The sequence below is a fragment of the Sphaeramia orbicularis genome, unplaced genomic scaffold (assembly GCF_902148855.1).
Source record: "Sphaeramia orbicularis unplaced genomic scaffold, fSphaOr1.1, whole genome shotgun sequence".
In the NCBI taxonomy this organism is placed as follows: domain Eukaryota; kingdom Metazoa; phylum Chordata; class Actinopteri; order Kurtiformes; family Apogonidae; genus Sphaeramia; species Sphaeramia orbicularis.
The window spans coordinates 29216-50389 of NW_021941543.1; the positions used below are offsets into that span (position 1 = coordinate 29216).

Sequence of the window (21174 nt, forward strand, 5' to 3'; positions counted from 1 at the left end):
GACCAACACTAATTATACAATTCAGAAAATATTTAAAAATTTCCAAAGTTAATATAGTTATATCAATTATTGTGTCTGTGGAATTTTGAGTTTTATCAATTTTAAGGAGAATTTAAGGGAAACTCCACAGGAAACTGGATGACGAGTGGAAAAATCTAGAGTTTCTCACCAGCCGAGGCACGAAGTCGTCCACAGCCGTCGTCAGATTCACAGCGAAAACGTGATCCCTGAAAGCGAAAAACACAAAACGGTCAAACATACGATACTTCACATGACGTGGACGTGTGTTACCAGATCAGTCATGTCAAAAAAATGGTCAATGGAAAAGCAACTACTTTACTGTTTGCTCATGTTGGTAATTTCATTAAAAGCCTTCGTGTTTCCATCTAAATTAAATCATTTTCTGTGTTTTCACTGCTGTCAGATGTCAGTATGTAAAGGTTACAATCCTACTTGTGTTTATTTTCAGAGCTACGAGTGTGTAATGAGATAATTCGATGCATAAATCCTCAGGGTGAGACTAGAAAAGACACTATTTTAGTCGTTTCACTGCGAGAAAAGGCAGAAATAAGAGCTTTAACAGTGTTGTGGATGACTGGCCTTGAGTAAAACAGCTGTGAGATGGAGAAGAACCAAAAAAAAAAAACAGAGGAAAAGGATGAAAAAACCCAACATGAACTGGGCCTGTGTTACTGAATGACCTCATCCATCCGAGCGGTGGAGAAACGCTGAATAGAAACCATTAAAAACAGATTTAGGCTTTAGAAAACGCTGTTTTTTATGTGTTCGATGTGTGCAAACCTGATGGTTTCATAGAAAAACAGCTGTTGTCTCAGATCATCATCTACGGCTCCTTTATACACGTTTATTACACGAGTGGATCTATATGTTTAGAAGTCTCACAAAAACACAGGGACATGCATGGATGTGGAAAAGAAAATATAGGACATAAACACAGATATAATATAACATTTGAAAAAATTATATGTATATAAAAGCTAAAATGTATCAGAGACATTCTATAAATGTGAGAGAAAATACATGAATACTAGAGTGGAATGATACTGGGTAATGAAAGCCAATAAATAATGCATTGTTGTTGGGCTATATTACTTTTTACACAGCATTTTGTGCATGAAAAAACAAGATACTTAAACATTTCTCAAACTGCATCGGTATGTATGTATGTATGTGTATGTATGTATGTACTTATGTACATATGTATGTATGTATATGTATGTATGTATGTATGTATGTATGTATGTATATGTATGCATGTACTTATGTATGTACTTATGTATGTATGTATGTATGTATATGTATGTGTATGTATGAATGTATGTATGCATGTGTGTGTATATATATACAGGGTGGGAAAGCCAAATGTACAATGAACATTTAGTTGTTTTTTTCTCAGCAGACACTACGTCAGTGGTTTTGAACCCAAACATATACTGATGTCATAATCATACCTAACACTATTATCCATACCTTTTCAGAAACTTTTGCCCATATGAGTAATCAGGAAAGTAAACGTCAAAGAGTGTGTGATTTGCTGAATGCACTCGTCACACCAAAGGAGATTTCAAAAATAGTTGGAGTGTCCATAAAGACTGTTTATAATGGAAAGAAGAGAATGACTATGAGCAAAACTATTACCAGAAAGTCTGGAAGATACTATTAAAGAAGAATGGGAGAAGTTGTCACCCCAATATTTGAGGAACACTTGCGCAAGTTTCAGGAAGCGTGTGAAGGCAGTTATTGAGAAAGAAGGAGGACACATAGAATAAAAACATTTTCTATTATGGACATTTTCTTGTGGCAAATAAATTTTCATGACTTTCAATAAACTAATTGGTCATACACTGTCTTTCAATCCCTGCCTCAAAATATTGTAAATTTTGCTTCCCCACCCTGTGTGTATGTATGTATGTATATATGCATGTGTGTGTGTGTGTGTGTGTGTGTTGGGGGTACGCTCCATAACTACCTGTGGGACACAGGACATTTGTACAAAACATTGTTCAGTCATTTGTGCATTAACTGATACCCCACGTTCTGTATTTTTGCATTTTTGAAAGTTCAGTGTTCATTTGTGGTAAACACTGTAATTTACTGAGTGTCTGTGAACGTCTCACAGTATTTCCTGAGGTGCTGTGAACGTGACCTCACAGTAACAGAGGAACAGTGAGGGAGAAGAGGAGCAGGTTCACTGGATTTGACCAACTACAGTTCAAAAATAAAACCTTTTTCTATAAATGAACCTGAGGACTTTTGTGCCACAAAGCTGCAACAAAACACAAACCGAAACCGAAACTGAACATGCTTCGAACGTCAGACCAGGCTTCTGTGCCTCTGTTCCACTCTCTGTTGTCATGTTTTGGGTTTTTTTTGCAGCCGTGCTCAGAATTCGCTGCTGTTGAATGTATACAGAGGAAACTCTGCTCATGGGTTCTGCTCGTGTGCTTCCAGTGTTTGTGTTCTTCACATAAACTACATGGATTTGTTCAGTACACAAGGCCACGAACTGAAACAGTTCAGTACAAACGAGTGCACCGTTATTCACCTCTAATAAATATGAGTAAAAGTAAACAACATGAGTTAAAATCTATAAATATGAGAGTACAAGTACATAAGAGCTAAATGTATAAATATGAGATGTAGAACAGATTATATCATGGATGGCTGATCATAATTTGGACGTTACTTTCCTCATGTAAACAGAAAGAACAGACAGAACCAGAGGACAGTGAATGCAACACATGGATGGAACCTTTCATTGGACCTGTCAGTGTGAATATTTTAAATTGTGTTCCTGTATTTATTTAAAAAACAGCAATAACTTCTCATCCATTGACTATAATAAGTGAATATTTACTGTCTTTGGACCTGACAATAAGGTGAGAGTCGTTTGAATAAAACAGTCGTAGTGTTTGACGGTGGAAACAAAGTTCAGCTTCAGTTTCAGACTCTGAATAAGACACTCCAAGTCCATAAATTGGTGAAAACTGTCAGAAAAGGCCGGCTCCTATCAGTCTGTGCAGCTGTTCCTAAACTACACCAGGTCTGGACATGAGATCCCGCTTCCCTCAGTTTGATGTTTTTATTCCGTTTCCATGGAGACGGACACTCAGCTGTCTGCGTGAGTCGGTGTTGTGTTCGAACCTGGCGGCGATGTACAGCATGTGGTTGATTCGTAACATCCTCTGGAAGTCCAGGCCCAGTCTGAGGGTGTCGTTGTCCTGGAGTAAGCCCTGGAAGCCCGGGTACTGGTAGGACTCTGCACAAACACAAACATAAACATAAACACAAACATAAACACACACATAAACACAAACATAAACACAAACACAAACACAAACATAAACACACACATAAACACAAACACAAACATAAACATAAACACACACATAAACACAAACATAAACACAAACACAAACATAAACACAAACACAAACATAAACACAAACATAAGCATAAACACAAACATAAACACAAACATAAACACAAACAAACACAAACACAAACATAAACACAAACATAAGCATAAACACAAACATAAACACAAACATAAACACAAGCATAAACACAAACATAAACACAAACAAACACAAACATAAACACAAACACAAGCATAAACACAAACACAAACAAACACAAACATAAACACAAACATAAACACAGACATAAACACAAACACCTGGGGGTGAAACCAGGACTCACACACAGTTTTCAACCACTTTTAACCCATTAAGGCCCAAACAACTACTGACGACAAAACCCACTTACTGATCTAAACTGTTTAAGAACTTCTGAACCACTAAACTACTACTGTCGTCTTATCTGATCTTAAGTCTTAACTCATCTTATTTTAGTCTAATTTGATCTTAAGTCTTATCTTAAGTCATCTTACTTTAGTCTTATCTGATCTTAACTCTTCTTTCTTTAGTCTTACCTGATCTTAAGTCTGAACTCATCTTAGTCTAATTTGATCTTAAGTCTTAACTTAACCCATCTTGCTTTAGTCTTATCTGATCTTAACTCATCTTACTTTAGTCTTACCTGATCTTAAGTCTAAACTCATCTTAGTCCTATCTGATCTTAGTCTTATCTTAACTCATCTTACTTTAGTCTTACCTGATCTTAAGTCTGAACTCATCTTAGTCTAATTTGATCTTAAGTCTTAACTTAACCCATCTTGCTTTAGTCTTATCTGAGCTTAACTCATCTTACCTTAGTCCTATCTGATCTTAGTCTTATCTTAACTCATCTTACTTTGGTCTTATCTGATCTCAACTCATCTTACTTTAGTCTTATCCAATCTTAACTCATCTTACTTTACTCTTACCTGATCTTAAGTCTGAACTCATCTTAGTCTAATTTGATCTTAAGTCTTAACTTAACCCATCTTACTTCAGTCTAACCTGACTTTAACTCATCTGATCTTAGTCTAATTTGATCTTAAGTCTTATCTTAACTCATTTTACTTTAGTCTTACCTGATCTTAAGTCTTAACTCATCTTATCTTGGTCTAATTTGATCTTAAGTCTTATCTTAACTCATCTTACTTCAGTCTTACCTGATCTTAACTCATCTTATCTTAGTCTAATTTGATCTTGACACATTTTCATTGTTTTTATTAAAAGTCGTGGTACTTACGCTCCCAGGTGACCGTGCTGATTGGCTCCAGATCTTTGGGGAAGGGCGTGGTCGGGTTTGAGGCCGACGCCCTCAAGAAACAGGACATGAGCACGAGCAGCACCAGCGGCCGCCGCCATGACGACAGCCAATCGGTATGGTCCATTTTGAAGGAGAGAGAGAGGGAGGGAGGAGGGACGGGGTTTGGTGATGTCAGCACAACATGGTGGACGTCGACTGCGAAGAAAGAAAAGACGAATTAGACAGAGGAAACTTCTGCTGACGTTTTAACTGTTAACGATCGAGTCCTGGTGGTTTAAGACGATGTAAAGCAGTCATCGGAGTTAGAAACAGAAACACCAGACTCTTGAGTGTGTCGTATCATCTTCTGTCTTATGAAGGATTAGCATCGATTATAGCATTAGCCTGTATTAACCTGCAGGTCAAACAGTAACACCTACAGTCAATATATGGATTAGATTCAACATAAAGGACGGATTGCATTGATGGAGATAAAACACACAGTCAGACCTGGCTGTTTTACAGACATCTGACCTGCTGGTTTTCAGGTTTTTTAGGCAGTTTATCTTTTGTTTTATGGACCACATCATCAACATAATGAGTCTATTGAGTTTATTTTATGGCGATGTCTACTGCCACAGGACTGGGGTATGAAATATGGGTTTGTCTATGTCCACAGAGCCAATCAAATGTTAGCATAATGTTAGCAATTTGTGTGTGGAGAGAAAACAAATATCAAATATAATTCAGTTTAAAAAAAGATACAAAGAATTGATTCTTGAGAGGTCCAGTATTTAATATTGACAATGAGGCCTGTTTGTTTATGGATGTTGTACTGATAAATCTGCTGGAATTATGGAAGAAAATGGTTGAATTGTTGAGTCTGTTTCTATGACTGCACTGACATGAACATTTTGTTGTGTATAATTCAGTTACTGCATTATGTATTTGTTGTGGTTCGATGCTAAAATTAGGAAAATAGTATTGTTTGATCCTTGTATTAAGTTGGTGATAAAGGTGTAAAAGTACTTGAGGGGTTGGATTAAATAAGTTTAGACTTCTTCCAACTCCTTTTCGACCATGCAATATTCAGACTTGTATGTACTTGAAGATAGATTGTCCATTTAATTGTTACTTTGTTTTTGTCTTCATTTGCGTTGTTTTGTTTTGTTTCTTTGCATGTTCAAAATAAATAAATCTAAAATCTAAATCTAAGCATTTGTACTGTGACAATAATCAGTAACTACACGTTATTTCCCCAGAGCCAATTACAGATACTGTCCCATGAACTCTTTGTCCTGCTGTTGCCACAGTACTGTGGTGATTAAGTCGCAGATAAAATTATTAGACCATCAAAAGTCATCAAAACAATGGTTATGCAATCAAGTAGTGACTCCTGTGTGTGTCATGTGACTAAAACAGACAGAAAAGAAAACATGGAATGTCTAAAGCACTGGTTTTGTCAGTACAATGACATAGAAATTGATGGAAGAACTGAAGTGATTTTGGTTATTATCAAGAAAACATGTTAAATGGATAGATATCAGCTCTGAAATTAAACTATAACGTACTATTTTTGCTGGTATCAATAGTTGGACCAGGCAAAAAAACGACCAAGAAATTGAAGAAAACAAGGGTGGTCTAAGAGTTTTTTCTGCGACTGTATATGGCATATACGTCTCGTACACACCATAACCAAATTATGCCAATACGCTAAAGTTTAATATGGTTTGGGCCTTTAGTCACATGACACCGGTGTTGTCGATGCCCTGAAATGCTATTTTTGGAGAACAGGTCCAAGAGCGGAAAAATCTCCCATCGCTGCCCTGGTGTTGGCGCATGGATAGGCACAACACCACTGTATGGAAACGATGACGCCATAGTACCATGTGACCAGAAGAAAACCCTGGATGTAACCTCCTGCACATGCTCAGTGCATTCTTCTGTGGTTTTACTGTATCCTGCCATAGGTTCACACAGTGCCACATATAGGTGTGGCATACGTATTACACCGTTTGAACCCCGTTTACCCGTTTCCACCTGGATGCAGATATTTCTTGAAATGATACGTGTACGGACGCAAAACTTTTGTAATCTGCACAAGAAAAATACCACAAGCGTTGTCATCTGGACGTAGCCTGGGTAGCTGGTCCCCTATCCTTTTCCTGTACCCGGATTGGTATAGTATAGTGATGCTTATTGCCACAGGTTACCAGTGTACACAGGACAGAACGAGGGCGCCGATTGGCTCTGAGGTAATAAACACATGACAAAGGTAGACCTACAGTACTGTGGACAAAGACACTTCCTTATTTTATTGTTACTAAAACACAAACTACAGACATAGAGGCAGAAACATCTACATGGATCTATACAAACTAGTTTCTGTTTTATGCTTACTATGCACTATCCACTATTCGCCTGTATGCAGATGATACTGTAGTGTATATTGTTGTTATTGTTGTTGTTTTCTAAAGCTGGAGCGTTAAAGTCTGATGATTTTGTATTTATATGATTGATGAAATCATTACATTCCAAAACCACACTGAGGATTTTGTTGCTTGTGTTAGACAAAATTTGGCTATTTTTACAGAAATAAATCCATTTTCTCTGCAAAATGGTCATCAAGGCAGTTTCCCTGTTGGTCTTAGACTGTAGTGAATTAGTTTATTGACAAGTGTCACCTACAATAGTTTAGTGTCTCAACCCTGGTGCACATGATTGCATTTTATATAACGAGACCCAATAGACATTGGCATTTTTTTAATTAGAAAATCACCTCAATACCTCCCAGATCTGCTTCATTTCATGTTGGATTTTATCCAACTCTAAGGACTCTGGCTTTAATTTTCATGCATCTGAATCATGGGATAAAATAAACTGCCTTCCTAAATTATTAGAATTTTACCTATTAGCCATTTTAAACATCTGATCGAAACATCTGATTGTGACAATTTTAGTCCAAAACAGTGCGAAAATGCAGAGTTTCCAGTCAGATACAACGACACAAAGCTTCAGAAACCACAGAAAACTGGTTACAGTTTGGTTGTGACTCAACTACAATTTGTAAAATGTGAGAAAACTGTGATTCTACCATTAATTCTATCACTCCTGGTGTAAAATAGTTTGTTGTCTTTTCGTGGTTATCAGATATGATCCATTTGGACGCTCAGAGGCTCCGTAGTTACCATGGAAACACAGTCATCCTCTACAACATTGATTCACCAGTAAAACCCATGGAGTTGGTTCAGTTAATGACATATCATGCTTAAAAAGTCTTATGAACACTATTACATGATTAGTAAAATTATTACAAGACTAGAAAAGCACTCGGAGAGTACAGACCTCCACCAAGACCCCCACCCCCCCAAATCACAACCAAAATTTGTTCATTTGTTCCTTGTGCCAGTATCAACATTTCCTGAAAATTTCAAGATAATCCATCCATAACTTTTTGAGTTATCTTGCTAACAAACAAACAAACAAACAAACAAACAAACAAACCCTGGCAAAAACATAACCTCCTTGGCAGAGGTGAGCCGATACATATATAACGAAACATATATAAACTAGCCAACCAGCATAGAAACATGTATAAACCAGATAGAAACATATGTAAATGAAAATGTGTGGTAAATGGGATTTTCAGTGTTAAATGTAAATGTCCACAGAGTCCACATTCCACAGTGGATGTGGACAATTCTGTGCCAGATCCAAGATATTGTTCTAAGCTATGGGTGGATCAAATTGGAGGCTAATCGGAGTTGTTTTGAATTTTTTATGAATTTTGGAAAATTGCTCAATGATGACAGATAGAAAAATTGTAGATGTTGTGACCTTGCTGTGACCTTGAACTTTGGCCTACTGGGACCAAAATGTAATCGGTTGGTCCCAGGGCCTAGGCCTATCTGTGGGGACGATTTGGGAAAGATGGTTGGAATAGTTTTCCCGTAAACTTGCTAACAAACAAACAAACGAACACACAAAGCAAAGTGATGACAATACCTCCTGGTGGAGGTAGTAACACCTGCTTTTTTGCATTAGGTAAAAAATGCAGAAGATAATGTTATAATAAATGATAAGCAATCACTTAGGAAAGGTTAAATGTAGAGAAAAATTAATTTGGAAGTCAGTACAATAACAGTTCTGTGTCTTTAATAGTTAAGATTTGGAGTTTTATGAACCACTTAACACCAAGAAATCCAGACGACAGAACCTCGACTCTTCAGCCAACTTCAGTGTGAACACGGGCTCAAACAGAAAATCTAATTAGTCTCTACTGAAAGTTTCCCAAGATTTCCAGGGATTCATAATATTTGGCGTAGCATTTGGGTAGTCGTTAAAAACAGGCAGACATTAGCAGGAGAAAATGTGAAAATTACTGATCTAGTGCAACAATGAACAACAGTCGAATGTGTTGGAGCAGATTTTCAGGCAGACACAGACTCTGAGTCATTTCTATGCTGATTTAGGAACAATAAAGTGGGATAATTGGACAAAGCTGTGATGTTTAAGTGACACTGAATCTATTACTACATATGTGTCATGTCTGTGTTCAGAGTTGACGTTAATTGCATCCCAAACATCTGCTCTTCATCCTTTTTTTCGCCTCTTCTTCCCTCTCATCGCGGCCTCCTCCTTCTTCTTCTCCCGTTCTGTCATTAAGTGACAAAGCAGAAAAAAAAGAGGAGGAAGAGGAGGTGTGAAGGTGAAAGTCTCTCCTGTTTCTTCGTCTCCTCGTTCTGTCTTTGAGGTGACAAATGAAAACAGGGGGTGGTCTCGGAGGTGAGCGTCCCCTCTCCCTCCTCCCCCTCCTCCTTTTCTTCTTCGCCAAAGGAAATGACAAATAGAGGTGTCACTCCTGTTCCTCCTCCTGTCGTTTTCTCCAAAACTAATACATCAGTTGCTGATGATTGCAGTTGCAGGTGTTTTGTGAACTTTTCGTCCTTCTTTCACTTGTTTTCTTTTACTTTTCCTTGAACGCTGCACCAGAGTGAGACATTTTTATTAGCTCACTGACCGACTGGCTGTGTCTGCCATCGCCTTCGTTAGCAATTTCTTCAAACATCTTTGCTGATGAAACCACTGGTCGGATTCATTTCAAATTTTATACATAGTTTACGCAAACAAACAAACACACAAAGCAAAGTGATCACAATACCTCCTGGAGGAGGTAACTAAGCATGTAGAAAAAATGAAAACTAATAAAAACTAGTAAACCTGCTCTAAAAACGAATTAAGACTGACTGAATTACAGTAAAAAAGTCAAAACTAAATAAAATTAAACTATAATGAAAAATCCAAAACTATTAGAACCTTGCTGACAACCTCATAAATTCAACCTGTTATTGATTCTTGACAGAACGTGACGCTGACGTACCGGGACACTGGTTGGATTTTTTTCCTTTTACTTATCGACGAGTCTATTTCCATGTCAATATTCATTCATCTTGTCGGATCGTGCAATAGAAGTGGCAGCTAAAGAGTTAAGCGTATCTTTAAGTCCTGCAGGAACCTGTGTCATATTGATCAAATGGCCGGTCGATCAGGCGTGAGGACGGCCGCTCCGATCCCTCAGATTTACGACGACTGGACTTCCTCCGCGCATTAATCCTCCGTCCTGATGACAGATGGCTAGCGCCGGCAGGACGATGGTGTACACGGCAGCAGAAAACACGCAACTGCAACACGGAGAACAAGATGTTTCAATTACCTAAATGAGTGCGGGCTGACGGACGGCGGCTGCGTCAGACTCTGCCGTTTGTTCAATCTCAATCAGTTTACCGACTCAGTGGAGGGAAATCAGAGAGATGAAAGCGTGAAAGGAAATGAAGAAGAGAACAGATGCAGGAATAAGACACAGTAAAGGCAGGTTTGGGCTGAAGCGGGAGGTTTCAGGAGATGAAAAAGGAATTAAAAGTAGTAAAAAAATAGCACTAAGAAAGAGCGGGGTGTCTTTGAAAGCCTCTTACAGTGAGGAAAGGGGGAGAAATCAAGATGGATTTGGATTAAAAGGTTAGAAGTCCTCATTAGAGCCTCTTGTTTCTGATTAAAAGCAGAGAAAAAAAAACACAAATAAAGGTTTTAATGATTACTGATTGGAACTGTTATTTGTGATTGACTTCAAGCTGCTCTTTTAAGGTTTATCAGCAGTAACTTAACCCCGGTTTCCCCCGGTAACAGGATCAGCCACTGTTCCACTTGTGTTGCCATAGTAATGTTAGAGGTGTTAGAAAATATCGGTTCTGCAATATATCGTGATTTTTCATTTCACAATACTGTACCGTATTAAAAAATACTGTATTGATATTTTTAGGTGTTTATTCAAATGCAGATATTGTGGATGTTCATTTTAGTTTTTTTTTTGTTTTGTTTTTCTTTTTTGTTTTGTATTATATTATATTAGAAAAATTGAATAAAGTAATGGGAAAAATTGATCAATGAACTATAGAAACTGGAAGAATCTAGATAAAACAGTAGGAAAAAAGATAGCGAAAGTCAACAAAAATACACTCGTAGAACACTCTAGAACAGCACTATCATTATTATATACAATTATTGATTAGAATTCATCAGTAAAACCCTGCTAAAAGTAATACTAAAACAAAAGTCATAAAGTAATATAGCAATCAACTACACAAGCTGAAAAAATACAGATAAAAACTGTGAAAAAACATCAAAACTCGACAAAAACGCACTAGTGGAACACTGCAGAACAGCACTATCAGAGAGAGAAAACAGGTGCATTATGTGTCCAAAAGTTCATTTTTGTTTTTTCTTTTTTGTTTATATTTTATTTACTATTATTTAACACTCTCTTATTAAATCATGTTAGTTTCTTTGTTGGGATCGCACAAACATACTGTTCTGATGTTAGTTGTGAACTAATAGAATCTGAACATTTGAACAGGATCTGAAACTGTGATGTCTGTAAAATATAATTTCAGTTTGAACACAGGAACATTTTGTGATATAACATTAGATCCTGCTGTGATCAAATAAAAATGAGTTTAGTATTTGTGCAGATTTCTGGTGTAATTCAATTCATCAAGGAAATAATCATTTAAAAAAAGAAACAAACAAAAAATGGCAAAAAATTTAAAAGTATCATGATATATCGTGATATTTCGTACCATGATCCTAGTATTGGGATTTGTATCGTATCGCCAGATTGTTGCCAATACACAGCTCTAGACAGAAACCACAGTCAACAACCTGATGGGGGTGGAGTCATGTGCATTTAAAGGGCCAGCGCTCCCAACCACCTTTCTGGTGTCTTTACTCAGAAAAAGTGTTGAAGATGGACCTGTGGAGTAGAGCCAGGCCGATTAACCAGGCCGATTATAGCGTATCACCAGTTAATCAACATCGGCCAATATGTAGCCGATATATTAACTTTTTTTGCTGCGCGGAGATTCTGTCACTCGCTGCTTCTGTGTGTGTGTGTGTGTGTGCTGCCCAGAAAATAAGAGGAATTTTAAAGCGAGTTAGTTTCCCTTTCATTCCTGCTCGGACAATGATGCTATCACCCCACACACACAATCACATAGCTAGCTACCCCCCCCCCCCCCCACTCCGACCCCCCACCTCGGCGAAAATCACAGACCACTACTGCGCACTCTGACGAGGATGGACTGCTAAACCCCCACCACCACTCCCAAAATCACAGACCCCCCCCCCCCCCCCCCTTATGAAGTATTCACCCCCCACACACACCCATGTCCGTGCACTTCCTGTCTCCCTCACAGTTTCATTCTGCAGACAGGCCTGGGTGTTCATAGTATAGGGGAGACTGGGGACAGTTGTAACACTTGCAGTTGCTCCAATCAGGAACAACTTAGGACTCACCTAATTCACTCTGCACATGCTCAGTTTAGTCCTTAGTCCACATAAGAAGTTGTAGTGCCATGAGGCAGACACATCAGAATTTGTGAGTGAAAACATAATTGTGTGCTCAGTCATATTTTTTGCTCTAATTATTTTTGTGATTGCAGAGTTTGCATTTGAAAGTTGTGTCAATTATATTTGGGAGATAAAGACAGATTTATGCAACTGTTTCTCCACCTGTCCACAATTATCTAAAATAAGATTATTATGTCCTGTGTAGATCAGTGTTCTTATTTCATATATCGGCCAATATATCGGTTATTGGTCAATATCAGATATCAGCCGATATATTGGATATCAGGTTTTTTTAGCCCTCAATATCGGTATCGGCATCGGCCCCAAAAATCCCCTATCGGTCGGGCTGTACTGTGGAGTTGAATGAATGAAGAATTCAGACCGAAGCAGAGCATTTACAGTTTATGGAGACCACAGAGAAATGTGGGAAAAGGAAGAATTCCATTTTTTAAAAAAAAGCTAAATATCACTCCTTTAAAACTTATACTCAAGAGAAGAAATATGACTATGACTGAGAGGTGAGTCTGTGACCTGGTCTGACAGGCATCAATAAACTGCGAATAATGACACGACGTAAACCAGAACCGTCCACTGCTGATATACTGTAGGCCACACACAGGTTCCTGCTGTTTTACATGATACGTCGTCTACGTTACTCAACCCATTTATTTTTTTCAGACACTCGTGTTTCCATCAGTTTGCTTAGAACTATATAATATCGAAAAATTCAATTCCATTATGTTTATCATGTCGCTCTTAACAGAAGTAGAAGCAGGTGGATTTAGTATTGTGATGGCGTCAGTATAAGGTTACATATGTCATTTTAGTGATGAAATCGGACTGGTTTAAGCCTTAAAAACTGGAAATCCAACCAGAACACAAGGATTATTATTATTATTAGTAGTAGTAGTAGTAGTAATAATAGAAATTGCTTGGACAGGGGCAGTGCTCATAATAAACTACAGCTTTCCAACAGGATTCATTTTCATTTGTTGTCTGTCGTCTAATATTAAAAGAACTAAAACCAAAAAAAACAACTTAGAAAAAAAATACCACCAACAATCATGACCTGGATGCAGGATTTACTGATGTAGAAAATACATGATCAAAGGACTGATCCTTTAAAGCAGGGGTCTCAAACATGCGGCCCGGGGGCCAAATGTGGCCCACCAAAGGTTCCAATCCGGACCATGGGATGTTTTTGTAAAGTCAAAAATTCCACAGTCTTGAATTGAATTAAGCAAAAAAAAAAAAATTCAGTTTGAACTAAGGAAAAATTGTTGAATTAAGCAAAAAAAAAATCTTCAATTAAGTAAAAAAAAAAAAATCTTAAATAAAGCCAAAAAAAAATCTTGAATTCAGCAAAAAAAACTTGAATTAATGTCCAATGTTTTTCTTTGTTTTAGTGCAAAAAATAACATTAAATTATGACAATGTTTACATTTACAAACTATCCTGTAGCAATAAAATGTGAGTAACCTGAACAAATATGAACAACCTGAAATGTCTAATGAAAACTAAGCACCATTTGAACTCTTTTCTGCCTGTTCCTCAGTGTTTAGTGTCTGTAGATCTGATCCATAATGCACATGGACAAATGAGAAGTTGAGGCTGAATATTGTTAAAATTGCACTTATTTTTCTTAAGAAATTTCCATTTTTTCAGGTTATTCACATCTTTTTTGTTTGGATAGTTTATAAAAGTATTTTCATAATTCAATGTTTTTTTTTGCTTTACACTACAACAAAGACAAAAATTTGGAGTTGTCATTATTTATATGTTATTATGCTATTATTTTACTGGTCCGACACACTTCAGATCAAATCGGGCTGAATGTGGAACCTGAGGGAAAATGAGTTTGAGAGCCCTGCTTTAAAGTATGTATCACCTTCAGTGGAAAAGTCTAAAATTGTGTGTAAATGTGGAAAAAAACATTTTATAAAGTGAGTTAGAAATAAAACATCATACACTCTTTAATTCACCCTTCTTCAGCTTCTTCACTAAAACCAAAGAAAACTCAGAGTAAAACTATTTCATTAATCCAAATAAAAGTGTAAATCTTTCTAAAATAGACTGAGGTCAACAGCAGGTTCTGTAAACTCTGGAAAACCCAAACCTGCTTCTGTTCTGACTCAGACCTGCAGCTTCAACACCATCACCGCTCTCCAATTAACCACTCCCCCTGTTGCCGCAGTAACCACAGGTGTCTCCACAGGAGCCGGCGGCGACGCCTCCAGGGCCTCGGCTTCAGTGGGAGCGTTTGAGGATGTAATTGGCCGCTCGGCTGGAGGAGAGACTAAATTAAATCTGGACCCACTCGGCTTTAACTGGGTTTCCTCTTATTCGATCCAGCTCCGTGTGTGTGTGTGTGTGTGTGTGTGTGTGTGTGTGGGGGGGGGGGGTCCATACCTGGAGCCGGGTCGACACGAACGGACACGACATGAGTCTAATGTCGGAGTTAAATGGTTCAGTTTTTCATTCAGATGCGAAGAAATGAAATGAAAACACAAAGAAAAACAAGCCTGAGGTTATTTTTACCTGAAAATGTTCATTTTCCACCAAATATAAAAACTGTTCTGAGGACAAGTCTGAGGAGGACTAAAAATATTATGTAGAGAGAATAAAACAGCAGAAAAAAAAGACTGGAAAATATAACCCTGAATGGGAATATAAGGATATTAACAATAAACTTAAATAATCTGTTCATCAACTCTAATACAATTTAGTGAAGAAATTTGTCAGAAAATGTTAAATAAACTCTAATATTTTGTCATAATTTTGTCATCGATTCAGCTGATGTCATCATGTCTATGCGTGTGTTGATGTCATCATATCAATTATTTGTTTTGTTTATTTATTTATTTGGAATATTGCATTAATATCAAATAACAAAAGAATTACATAAAAGAAAGTCAAACATTCAAAAAGGAGCAAAATAAAGTTTAACTTCTAATCTTACCCCATCCTTCACCTACTCTAAATTCCTACACTACAAAAAAATAAATAAAAATTAAGGACATTTCTTTATTTTTTTGGTCTTTTTTTGTCATTTTTGCCATTTGTAAATAAAACTATGTCTGGTCATTAAAAAAATGTGTTTCAATTCAAGTCACACATAAAAAAGTAAAAAGTGCTAGAATCTCAAATGAAAAAAATAGCCCAAAAATTCAAAATATCCTTAACTTTTTTTTTGTAGTGTGTCAGATTCCATAAGTAACTTTAAATCCTCATATCAGACTAAATTCTGACTACGCACAAAACACAAAACTGCTGCACATATCAAGGATAGTCTGTCCAATTTGCAGCAGCATTAAAATAAACTCTGTCCTTTTCATAATAATACACATATTAAAAAAAACAAACAAAAAAACTGTATATGTGTGCCAAGTTTGACATAAATTGAAACAAAATTGATGTTTTTATAGACATTTGAAATTTCACCCATTATAAGTAAATGGGAGAAAAAAAAAGATGTAAAAAATTCATTAAAAAAAAAAAAAAAAACTTTGACCTACTTTTCCCAAATTGTAACCACACCTGTTCTGGGTCACTGGTAATCTATAAACCAAATTTGGTATGAATTTAACCAATAGTTTTGCTTTGAACTAAAAACAATACCCCTTGCCTCCCTTCGGGGGGCAGGGTAATAAATCGTGATATTAAACATAAATAGAAGTACATACATATATAGATGCATTAATATTGGTGATTATATCATCATTTTTTCCCATATCCTTTAAAGACCTTCAGTTATTTTTCTGATTTTTCTCCACATCTGACCTTTGTTATTTTATTGTAATTTTTTTTAGCGTAAATCATGTATTTTCCTATATTTAATTCACTGATCATGTAGATGTTTATTAAAGCTCAGAGGAAATTCCCACAGGAAAACATGTAAATCTTGCTAAGAAAATTTTCACTTCCATTGTCAATTTTTTTTTTTTGCTTCATTAATTCAAGATTTTTTTTGCTTAACTGAAGAATGTTTGCTTAATATCAGACAGGCCTCCTCTGTCTGTTTTTAAAGCCCTTCTTCAAACCCATCTTTTCTCCTTGGCTTTTGAAACCATGTGAGATGTTTGAAGGTACTGTCTTTATTCTATTGTTTGTATGTAATAGTGGTTTATTGTATTTATTTATTTATTTATTTATTTATTTTTGTTGTTTTTAATTGTATGGCTTTTTAATCTATTCTTGTATTTTATTCTATTATTCAAGTTTTATTTATTCTTCTGTATAGCCCTTTTTTCTTTTTTGTACAGTTTCTATGTCTTTAAGTTTATTTCTGTATTTTATTCTTCTATTTTGGTTTTAATTCTTCTTCTGTACAGCACTTTGGTCCACTGCGGTTGTTTTAAAGTGCTTTACAAATAAAGTTGGATTGGATTGGATATCTGATGACCATGAAAAGATGAAGAACTATATTTTACACCAATTATTTACATTTATTGATAGGATTCATGGTTGAATCACATTTTTCTCACATTTTACTAATTGTAGTTGAGTTACAACCAAACTAAAACCACTTTTCTGTGGTTTGTGAAGCTTTGTGTCGTTGCATCTGACTAGAAACTCTGCATTTTCACATCATTTTAGACTAAAATTCTCACAGTGTTGACCATATGTAGATGAAATAAACACTAGTCCATATTAATGACCTTTAATATCAACAGATGCTTTTGTTTTTGGGGTAAGTTTTACAGGGTCAGTAATTCTAAAGAATGCAACTATACACTGTAAAAAAAAAAAAAATCTGTCATTTAACAGAATTTTCACTGTTTATTTTACAGATTTTTCCTGTATTTTTAAGATACAGAAAAAATATCAATGAAATGACAAAAAATAGATATGATTTTACATGTTAAATGTAAAATAACACAAAAAAACTGTAACGGTGAATAACCATAAAATTTCAATTTTTTAAAGATTTTTTTTTCTTTTTTCACAGAAAAATACAGTTAAAATACATTTGCAAATGTAATGTAATTTCAAAAATATTTATTTTCTATTTATGAGATTAAACTGTTAATTTAAAGTTTAATACTGTAAAAAAAAAAAAAAAAAAAACACATTAAAACCAGATAAAATGACTGACAATTAACTATAAAAGCAGTATTTGTTCTGTCAGTTGAACCAGACTTGTTTGTTAATTGACAAATATCTTGTGTAATTACAGGAGGTTTCACAACAAAAATGTTGAATAAATGTATTTTTGTGAATGTATAACATGTATAAGCACTGATAAACTGTCCAAATACAGGTTTTATCAGTGGATTGGACAACTGAGTCTCACTGAACATTATTTATATATATATTTATAGGTAATTTGATTGTTTTGACACATGTAAATATTCTTTATTAAACATTAAAAAGTAAAAAAAAAAACAATGCAAAATCTCAAGTAAAGTTAAGGCAAAAAACTGTATTGTAATTATGGAAAATTACCGTATTTTTATAAGATGGTTCAGATGTTTGATCAGAGATCAGATGTTTAAAATGGCTAAAAGGGAAAATGATCATAATTTTCAAAGGCGGTTTATTTTATCCCATGATTCAGATGCATGAAAATTCAGACCAGAGTCTTTTGAGTTGGATAAAATCCAACAGGAAATGAAGCAGATCTGGGAGGTATTGAGGTGATTTTGACGCCATTTTGGACTAAAATTGTCACAATACTGGCCATATGTCGATAAAATAAACACTAGTCCACATGTTGGGGTCTAAACAGCTGCACAGTTTCATTAGGGATTCAGATTGCGGTGGTCTAATTGGTAGTTTGTAATGAGTCCGAACACTTTTCGCAGTAGCGTAAGTATAAATTATGTGTGTAAATCAGACTGGTCGTTCACACACAGGGCCTACAGCTGGTAGATTTATGCTAATTCCACATCATTATTCCTTCAGCAGCAAAACAACATGTGACACAAACTCTGCAAGTTAAATTGGACTAACCCTGAACACTTCAGTGAATACAGATGTTAAACAGACAGAACTAAACCCACTAGCCTACACTGTAAAAAAAGAAAAAAACGGTAATATTCTGGCAGCAGGGGTGCCAAAAAAAATACTGGAAAATAACGGAAAATAACCATCTCATAAAAATACGGTCATTTTCCATAATTAAAATACAGTTTTTAGCCCTAACTTTACATAAGACTTTGTATTTTTTTTTTTTTTACTTTTTAATGTTAAATAAATAATATTTTCATGTATTAAAACAATCAAATTACCTATAAATATATATAAATAATTTTCAGTGAGACTCAGTTGTCCAATCCACTGATAAAAACTGTATTTGGACAGTTTATCAGTGCTTATACATGTTATACATTCACAAAAATACATTTATTCACCATTTTTGTTGTGAAACCTCCTGTAATTACACAAGATATTTGTCAATGAACAAACGAGTCTGGTTCAACTGACAGAACAAATACTGCTTTTATAGTTAATTGTCAGTAATTTTATCTGGTTCTAATGTTGTTTTTTTTTGTGTTTTTTACAGTATTAAACTTTAAATTAACAGTTTAATCTCATAAATAGAAAAGAAATATTTGTGAAATTACAATACATTTGCAAATGTATTTTAACTGTATTTTTCTGTGAAAAAAGAAAAAAATTCTTTTAAAAAATGGAAATTTTATGGTTATTCACAGTTACAGTTTTTTCATATTATTTTCCATTTGGCATGTAAAATCACATCTACTTTTGTCATTTCATTGATATTTTCCTGTATCTTAAAAATACAGGAAAAATCTGTAAAATAAACAGTGAAAATTCTGTTAAATTACAGATTTTTTTACAGTGTAGCAACACATGACATTAACATTAAACCTATAGATTAGTGCAACACTGTCTGTAGAAAATACTGTAATAACTCTGAAAAACAGGATATTGGAAGTGAAGTGTGCTCATTTATGTAACCTTCTGGTATCTGAGTGGACACAGTGTACACACTTTATACTTCACGTGATAAAGGTCGTATTATTTTTCATGGTTTGTATTTGGTCAGAATTCAAAAGTTGTTCATTTTTCCATGATTTGTAAAATTCTGACCGAGCCACTAAAATCAGCACGCTGTAAACGATCCATATTATAAAAGCCAAGTGGCCTCTGTATATGTGTGTGTGTGTGTGTGTGTGTGTGTGTGTGTGCGTGTGTGTCCAAGGATTCACACTAAATCCGTACAGAGCTGACTGCAGCAGTTTGTCATACTTATGTATTTTTGGTAAAAAATGAGACTAGCAAAAACAGCCAGTTGACAGGACCAATATTCTGGGAGGTATTACTCATTTTGGAATACAACAGCCTTACAGTCATGATGCTATGGCCAGAACGCTTTGGCGGTGACTGCTGGACAAATGTGGTACAGCACGCATGAAGACACAACAGCATAAAAACGACCACATCTAGAACCTGCGGATCCACATGCATCAATGCGCTACTGTAATGCACTAATGCTGCGTTCTAATGCTGCGTTCAAGTCCATCCGTAACTCGTATTTTTCCAACCTTCTACTGGTGAAAATGCAGTGGACATTTTATTTATTTACAAATCATTTAAAAATACATATGCAACTTGTATTGATAATTTACAGCCGGATATGATTGTGTAAAAGGGTAACCCCAGAAGCTATCTATAGCTTATAAACGAGGCCCAAGACATTAAGCAAACAGTACAAGTGATTATGAAGACAATCAACCAAAGCTAATTCCATAAATACAGACAGTTCAGAATTTAGACAGTATCAACACATCAGCACATCAGGCACATGAGGCGAAAATACAATAACACAGGTTTAAATTAAGCACATTTCAAAAGCAGTTTTTGTTTTAATTGCTTTTTAAATATGGTCGCGAGTCAAAAAAGGTTGAGAACCAGTGTTTTAGAACATTTGACCTCGCACAAAAAATAATAATAATACATATTAACCAGTGTTACTGTTAATTATTGGCAAATAATTAACAGGGCGGCCATGGCTCAGATGGTAGAGCGGGTTGTCCAATAACCGAAGGGTTGGCAGTTTGAATCCCGCTCTGTCCATGTGCTGTTGTGTCCTTGGGCAAGACACTTCCCCCTCTTTGCCTCCAGTGCTGCTACTCACACTGGTGTGTGAATGTGTGTGAATGTTCGGTGGTGGGAGGGGCCGTAGGCGCAGGTTGTCAGCCACGCCTCTGTCAGTCTGCCCCAGGACAGCTGTGGATACAGATGTAGTTTACCACCACCAGAGGGAGGATGTGAGAGTGAATGAATAATGGATGCTCTGTACGTGCTTTGAGTATGTGTTCATAGAAAAGCACTACATAAATCTAATCCATTATTATTATTAAATTCCAGGCTGCAACATAGAAGTAATCCAATTTTTATGTAGAATGTTGAAAAAAAAAAAAAAAATTGTGTACTTTCTGCATCAAAAAAATGGTTTGTTTATGTTACAAACATGGCATTTAAGGGGTTAAAAATATGATAGTTATTGAGTATTTGGTATTTTTGTTAGAGCTCAAGTTGACGGGAAAAAAAAAAATCAAAAAATTTTAAAATAAACTAAAACTTCAAAAAATTTCGAAAAAGTTAAAAACAAACTAAAAATATTTTGAAATTACGACCCCAGGG

The 21174-nt window shown here is 35.7% G+C and overlaps 1 protein-coding gene across 1 annotated transcript in view; it reads right to left on the reverse strand.

Annotated features, from left to right (window-relative positions):
- LOC115416065 (semaphorin-6D-like) overlaps window positions 1-21174 on the reverse strand; it is a 47930-nt gene that overhangs the window by 21445 nt on the left and 5311 nt on the right. Inside the window, exons 2-4 of the mRNA XM_030129777.1 lie at window positions 4660-4875; window positions 3166-3280; window positions 170-227 (exon numbers count right to left, since the gene is read on the reverse strand). Of these exons, the coding sequence (XP_029985637.1) occupies window positions 170-227; window positions 3166-3280; window positions 4660-4804 (318 nt within the window). The 5' untranslated portion in view covers window positions 4805-4875. The remainder of the gene's footprint in view (window positions 1-169; window positions 228-3165; window positions 3281-4659; window positions 4876-21174) is intronic.